Source organism: Eubalaena glacialis, chromosome 17 (genome assembly GCF_028564815.1).
Source record: "Eubalaena glacialis isolate mEubGla1 chromosome 17, mEubGla1.1.hap2.+ XY, whole genome shotgun sequence".
Classification (NCBI taxonomy): domain Eukaryota; kingdom Metazoa; phylum Chordata; class Mammalia; order Artiodactyla; family Balaenidae; genus Eubalaena; species Eubalaena glacialis.
In genome coordinates, this window is record NC_083732.1 from 73,645,723 (window position 1) to 73,653,706 (window position 7,984).

The 7,984-nt window shown below is 39.7% G+C and overlaps 1 protein-coding gene across 1 annotated transcript in view; it reads left to right on the plus strand.

Moving 5' to 3' along the window:
- Positions 1 to 6,247, plus strand: part of FER1L6 (fer-1 like family member 6) — a 116,183-nt gene extending 109,936 nt beyond the window's left edge. The window contains exons 39-40 of the mRNA XM_061171617.1: positions 4,572 to 4,672; positions 6,061 to 6,247. Of these exons, the coding sequence (XP_061027600.1) occupies positions 4,572 to 4,672; positions 6,061 to 6,247 (288 nt within the window). The remainder of the gene's footprint in view (positions 1 to 4,571; positions 4,673 to 6,060) is intronic.
- The last annotated feature ends 1,737 nt before the right edge of the window (positions 6,248 to 7,984 follow it).

Genomic DNA, 7,984 nt, shown 5'->3' on the forward strand with positions numbered 1-7,984 from the left:
AAATAGAAATGCTACAGTTTAATCATGTGTTTTTTCCTCAACATACATGCATTAAAAAAATGTAAGCATGCAGAAAAGTTGAAAGAATAGGACAATGATCAGCCATATACCCACCGTCTAGATTTAGTATTTGTAGACATTTTGATATATTTATTTTGTCTGTATATGTGAATATATGGATATAGTATACACACACACACACACACACACACACACACTGGCTGAACCATTTAAGAGTAAGCTGTAGACATTCTGACACTTTACCCCTAAAGACTTCCTATGCATCTCCTGAGAATATGGATATCCTCCTACACAACATCTCATTGTGAAAAACAGGACGATTTGAACATCCAAAAGAATAATGACTATGCTTTGTGCATTAAGGGTTTATCTGAGTTTTGAATTATTTCCTTAATTAGCTACCCAGAAATGGAATTCACAGGTCCAGAGTATGACTATATACCGTAATGCACATACACTCACACATACATATATATGTGTGCAGATACGTATATGTGTGTGTGTATATATATATATATATATATATATATATATATGTATATGTATGTATGTATGTATGTGTATGTGTATATTCCTCTTCCTAAAGGATTTACCAGTACACATTCCCACCATTAATGTATGAGAATGCCTCATCTCATATGAGTGACAGTTGTGTTTAATAAGCAATAATTATTGCTGAAGAAGGCATGTCCAACCTGAACACAATCACTTCTCAGCCTCCCCCAGCATCCACCCTCCAGGCCCAGTGAAGTTTGAAGCCCATAAACAATGGATGCGATACAACAAATCTAGTCTTTTTAGGACCTTTCCTTATCATGTTCTTCCATCCATAGATGTCATTAGGTTAATAGATAGTCTCTCACACTGTCCATTTTTTCTAGCTCTGATTTAAAATTACATTTGGAGGATATTATTAGCTTAAGACCTCTACCTGGTACTTGGTTGAATACTGATGATTGAAATAGGACATGGAACCCTCTGTGTGGAGAGATATGGAATGAGGAGCAGCGTTTATCAGACCATGTCAGTAAACACCTTCCCCTGCTGCCTCTGGGACACCAGATAAATGCTTTGTGACCACGCAGGCAGGGCAGTGAAGCGGGGACAAGGCTCTTCCTGATATTAACTGGCAACTTCTATGCCTGGGGCAGAATTCATTTCATATTCTCTGCCTCCTTTTTTTCTTTGCATTTTTTTTTCCTGTGGGAATATGGGTCCTTGGGACTTCTCTGGGAGTTTGCTGCATGAGCAGAATATATTTCTCATTAAATTATGTGTTTCTGTCCATAAAATAGTGTTGAAGGTAACAACTCTGATTTTTTAAGTGTCTACTATTCACCGGGCAGTGGGTTGAGCACTTTATAAGTGTTGTATCATTTATTTTTCAAAGCAATCTGATGGGGTACATGCTATTAACATCCCAGATCAGTGAGACTCAAAGAGGGCATGTAACTCACCCAAGGTCACACAGCTAGTAAGTGGTAGAGCCTGATTTCAGATGCAAATTTGTCTGCAACAAATCGTACCCACTCAATTCCTATGCTACGCTATGCTATACTATTCCTTAAGCTACCCAAGGCAAGTCCTTAGATGGAAGTCAAAAACATGTTCTTTTTTTTCTTTTTAAAACCAATTTATTAAAATATAATATACTTACATACAGAAACGAGTAATATACATTACAGACGAAGAAGCAGAACCTCTCCAGTGACCCAGACCCCTCCTGCCCTTGTCCTGACCACTCTCCTGACCTCTAACCTCATCATTTGATCATGTCTATTTCCTTCTTTAGCTAAATGAAATCACACATCATGTATTCTTTTGTGTTTGGCTTCTTTTGTGCAACAATGTTTCTATATAGCAAGTGTGTTTTTCAACATTTTATTTGAAACATCAAAAATACATTCTAATGCTGGAGCCATGGCAATGACTGTGAGGTTCCTCTTGAACATTTCAGAAAAGGTATATTGATTCATTGTCAAATAAATAGGCTGCTTCTTTTTTTTCCACAAAAAGGGGCCACTTGGACACATAAAATAGAAGGGGATGGGACTTGGTATCAGAGGACCTGGGTACAAATCTTAGTTTTATAACACAAGTTAGCAAACATCATCTAGCCTTCATTTCCTGGGCTGTAAAATGGGAATAAAAACGTCATTTGTTTTGCCAGGCTGTCAAATGGTTTAAATGGAATAATGTCTTCACATACCACCATGCAAATTATACAGCACTATGGCTGAGCTTATTGTTAGGCAATGAAGACACCTATGATCCTTTCACTCTCGTCCTAGCTTGTTCTCTGTTGATTTTTGTCCTCTCTTCCAAACATTTTGGAGCCCAGCAATTGGTTAGTGACTCTTAAACTCTATCAAGTATAGAGGAGTTGGATGAGGCTCCCAGCGTATAAATATATTGCTCAGTGGAGCTCAGATCATCTCTGAGAAACATCTGGAAATAAGCCCTTTTGGCAGATCGGAAGCCCCTCTGCCATGAGTTTTGGGCTGGATTCTTGGGTTTCTTCCAGCCGTGAAATCTTGCAGGGGCACCGTGGGCTCTAACTCTGCCTTTATGAAACCTAGAAGTTAGAGCCAAGTTGCTTTAAAGAGCCTCCGGCCATTTGATAGATGAGGAAACTAAGACCCAAGAAGACAAATGCTTTCAGGTGGCAATGATGAAGACAGTCATAGAATCATCTCATGTTAGAGCTGGGAAGGTCTCATACAACTTCTAGTCCAATTATCTGGCAGTTGGGAGGCAGCCTGCTATAATGGAAAGAGCATGAGCTTTGGAATCTTACAGACCTTGGTTCAAATTCCAGTTGGTTAACTTATTGCCTGTGTGACCTTGGGAAAGTTATTTGACTTTTATGGCTTCATTTCTCTATCAATATAAAGGAGACCTACTTTGCTAGTCACTGTAATAGATAGATGATAGATGATAGATAGATAGATAGATAGATAGATAGATAGATAGATAGATGATAGATAAAAAGAACAAACCTGGGACAAAACAGGCATTCAATAAAGCATTGCAATTACAGTTAGAGTTACATTACTATTGCTCTACTGTTGATAGATGTGATAGAATGGATAGAAGCTTTATATTCTTTCTTTCCTGGTTTTCAAATACTTCCTGAGTGCCTTATGTGCAAGTCATTGCCGATGGAGCCGAAATTTCTCAAAAGGAACGAGAGAGTACATATATACATATTTTAAAGGAATATTTCTGGATCATAGGAATTTAATGCCTTCTGAGTTGGGTCATGGTACTAGTCTAAAGAATGGATGAGACCACCTAGATTTGAACTCATGACTTCACTTGTAATAAAAGTCCACTGTGCTTCTTTACTAATTCAGACAGCCATGACTCTGCCTCTCTTCTCCAGCTTCCAACTCACCCCAAATACTCTACTTTTCTCTAATTTCTCCCATGATTACATTTTCATGGCTGCCAGCAACTAAACTTGCTTGTTAAGAAGCCCTGGCTTTTTCAGAGAGTATAGGTAAATTAACACAAGACCATTGGTTCATCAGAATCTTAGACCTTTTTACTGGGGTAGGAAATCAACCATGCCTCTGAAGTCAGGTAATGCCCCATCCACATGGGATTCAGAAAGACAAGCTTTAACAGCAATCATAGGGGCTAAAATACTTCGGTGGTGCTGCAGTCTCCAGCCACGTCTGTGTCCCTCCTATCACCTTGAATCTTGATCCACAAAACCAAAGGAGGCAGGAGAGAGGGTCCCCTCCACCAAGAACGGGAGCTCCAGGAGATCAAGGGTCCTATTTTTCTTAATCACTAAGCCCCAGGGCCTAGAACAGTGCCTGGCATACAGGGGTTCCCCAAAAATAATGAATGAACAAGAAAGAATGACTCCTACCTTTTGCAGACATCCTGTCTCATCCTTTGATAACCCAAGACTTACATCTCTGCCACTATCTTTGGGACAATGCTCTGAAGAAGCATATGACTCATAATTTTCAAACCAAAGAGGCTGTTTCTTACTGAGGGAAGAGAAGGGGAGAGAGAGTGCTAGAATAAAAGGATAATTCTAAAACACTTAGAGGGGACAACAAAAACAAGGAAGGATGACAGAAAAGCCTTTTGGCAAATGTAGGTCCATACCCACCCATCTCCTCTTGAGAGTCATTGACAGAGAAGAAAGACGGTAGCAGATTCAAAAGAGTTCTGCCACTCAAGTAATTAGTCCCCTTCTTAATTCTTATTTTCTATAAGTCATATTACTTCTGCAGATATTAAATGATTACAAGTGAAATAGTCCATGTGACTGAGCATATGTGTGTCTATGTATACATGTGGGACCCCCTCTTCTCACAAAACTCAAGAGTAACGTCGTTCCAGGGCTTTTATTGTCCGTCATAAAAATGGCTTCTCCCAGGACCGAAAAGATAATATTTCCTCAAAATAAAGCAACAGGATAGTCAAAATCCTTCCTGACATTCTCCCACATGATAACACTTCTTCTAGAAGGTTGGCGTTGCCCCCAGCAGTTCTTTGTGACTAGAAACTGAGAGTTTGTCTTTGTGCAGGGCAAGGTTGAAGCTGAGTTCCACCTCGTTACGGCAGAAGAAGCTGAGAAAAATCCTGTTGGAAAAGCCCGAAAGGAGCCAGAGCCTCTGGCCAAGCCCAAGTGAGTGAAGTCACGGGGTGGGGACATCAGAAATGGGAAAGACCCTCTGAGGTCCCCATATCAGAGGATGAAAACATTTCTCCAGAGCATCCCGCTGGGAGAAGTGAGGAGTTAATAGGTACCATCCAATCAGTGTAGCTTTTTGTTTCTATAATTGAAAAGTATTCCAAAAACATTACAGAATGTTTGGCAAATGGACAGGACACTTTTCCATAGAACTACCACATAAGCACTTCCAGAATAATTTCATATATTTTTTTCTACTATTTTTTTCATGGGAATATGTTTCACATATTCACATATAAGAATTTTTCGCATATTCACATATAAGAATTTTTTTCTACTATTTCTCTAATTATGCATACAAAATTATCTTCATATTTCACTTATCCTTTGCTGAAAATTTTTGCTTTGTTGCCATAGTTGTCATAATTAGGATTTTTAAATGGCTGTGGAATAGTCCACAGACTTGATACCCATAACTGAGTTGGTTGCCACCCCATAACTGGATGTTTAATTTACTTCTACCTTTTTTCCATTATTATAATATGATAAAAATGTTTCCCCTTTATAAATTATCACCTTAAATTTCCAGAAGTAGAATTACTAGCAGCAAGTGTTACCCTATTCAATTGAAACCATGGCTATATATCAATTAAAAAGTAAACATATATAGATATGAAATGTGTACACAAAATACTCTTTCAAATTGTATTTGTCCTACCCCTCCCTGGACTCCAAGTGTCTCATGATTAGTAGGTGGTCCCTTCTCTGTACATACCTTTCATCTATCATAGTGTTAGGAACATAACTGGTGCTTCATTAATTCAAAATTATTTATTAAACTCCTACAATGTGTACCTACTAAAAAAAAAAAAACTTTGAAGAACACCAAAGAAATATAAGATATAAACTCTGCCTTCCAGAAGCTTTCAGTCTGTTTAGGGAGAACACACAGGTTCATAAAACAGTCATCAGAGTGTGGAAGACATAGGTTAGGTTCAAAAAGTGGGTAAGTCAAGCCATGAGTGAGGCAGGAATTCAGAATGAGGGGAATTATTGTGGCCTGGGGTAGTCAGGAAGGGCTTCATGGAAGAGGTAGGGCTTGAACTGGTCAGGGTGGGACAGACAGAGGGCCCTCAGTTCTCTGGCTGGGTCCTAACCAAACTCTTGCCCTCCTCCAGACCAACTTTTAAAATGATGAGGAATCATTATCACCCAAAATGTTAGCTTGCTTCTGCTTCAAGGCAACATGGTCTTCTCCCATTCTCGGGCCTCTCTTTGTGGGCCCCTGGAAATTGGGAGTCAGAGATCCTTCCTGAGGTCTTGAGACTCCTATGTGTTGACAACATGGCCCCTTCCCTGATCTCCTCTTGCTTCCTTCTCAGCCGCCCAGACACCTCCTTCTCCTGGTTTGTGACCCCCTTCAAGTGCCTGTACCACCTCATCTGGAGGAATTACAAGAAGTACATCATCATCGGTTTCATTCTGATCATCCTCATCATCTTCCTGGTCCTCTTCATCTATACCTTGCCGGGAGCCATCAGCCGAAGGATCGTTGTGGGCTCGTCGTAGAGGGTCATGGAGGACCCAGACCTTCCCTTTCTACTACTCCTCTCTTCTTCCTCATCTGTAAATGTACAAGAATGTATGCTCTGTGCAGGCACTGTGCCGGCTGCTAAGGGGATAAACCCAGAGGGCCCAAGAGCCACTCCCTATGTCTAAGGACAGATCAGCTCTTCTTGGAGGAGATGGGAGAGGAATAGTCCTGCCCTACCCCAACCCTTGCCACTACCTTTCCAATTTAAAAGCCTTAAGTCATGGTTTTGTCCATGGGCAGGATGAAATAATGGCTCCTTTACCCCATAGTAATCAATGGTGACCTCAAATTGACTTAGGAAAATATTTTCTAGAGCACTAAGTACGGAATGTGTTTCATGGATAAGGTTTAGGAAAAAGCACAACATACATTTATGGTGACGTTGAAAAGGAAAAGAACAGCATTACTTTAGGACAGATTTGGAAGGAAGGTATTATACTTTCTTCTGGATTCTGGACAGTAAAACGACAAGTCAGGTCAACAAAACAACGCACAATGTTCAAATCCACAATAAATACAAGCTAAAAATTGAAAATTCTTCTAAGTTAAATAGAGCTCATCAAATTTACTTTTATGTCAAAAGATGTTGGAATGCTGAAAAGCCTTTAGCAAAAGTATTTGAAACACTTTCAGATCAGATGGTATCATAAGAAATGTGCAAGAAGAAGGGGTAAGCAAGAATAATTTAGGAATCAGCTCTGTCTGGTGTTCTACACATAGGTTATCACTCATGGCCTGTCCTGTGTATAAAAAAATAAATTAAAATAATGTTCTAGGCCTAATTGTGCAGCCCTGACCCTAAAGATATTACGCTTAAGAATTAAAAAGATTTTGAAGCAGAAAACCCATTTCCCAAGAAGTTGTCATGAGTCCCTACTTGTGTTCTTAAATGGGATTAATTTAAATCTATTCATTTGACGGATTAGAGTTGTTCTTGCTGCTTAATTTTGTTCAGAGTGGTTTTGTTTTGTTTTGTTTTTTTAACAACATTTGAATCTTTCCTCCCAAACCAACTAAGCAAAACATAATTAATAACAGCAACAACACCAAGCGACTCACAGGATATAATATCCAATTCTGTGTCTCCAGTAGTTGAAACAGTTGGTGCCTTTCTTGCTCTTTTCCCTCAAAAATACACATAAATGGAAATTGGGATTGACTTCACAGCTGGGGAATTTATTCATTCAACAGCTAATTATTGAGTTTCATCCTTGTTCCAACTGCTGTGATTAACTCTAGGGACTCAAAAGTACACAATCAGATAAACTAAATCTTTGCTCTAAAGGAGCATAGGGTTTGATAGACAGAAGATATTAATCAAATAATCACACACAGATAAGTACAGACTGATGGATCGAATAGGGGCAAAGTACTGGGAGCAGAAAGACCATCTTAAGGAGGACCCGTAGCCAGTCTGGCAGTCAGAAAGGCTTCCTAGGGAAGTAATGACTGAAGGGAGATAAATGATAAGGAAGAAAGATGGAGAGGAAGAAGAGCACTCTAGACAGAGGAAAATAGCGTGTGCAAAGGCCCTGAGGCGGGAGGCAGTGAGGCACATGAAGGGGTCTAAAAGACGGTGGGTACCAAGTGAGAGGCAAAGGACCCTGAGATGGGGCTGGAAAGTCATCTAAGGGCCCACACCCTTAAGGGCTTCAGTCTTCATTTTAAGGGCAGTGGATAGCAAAGGATTTTTAAGCAGTAGAAAAGAATGA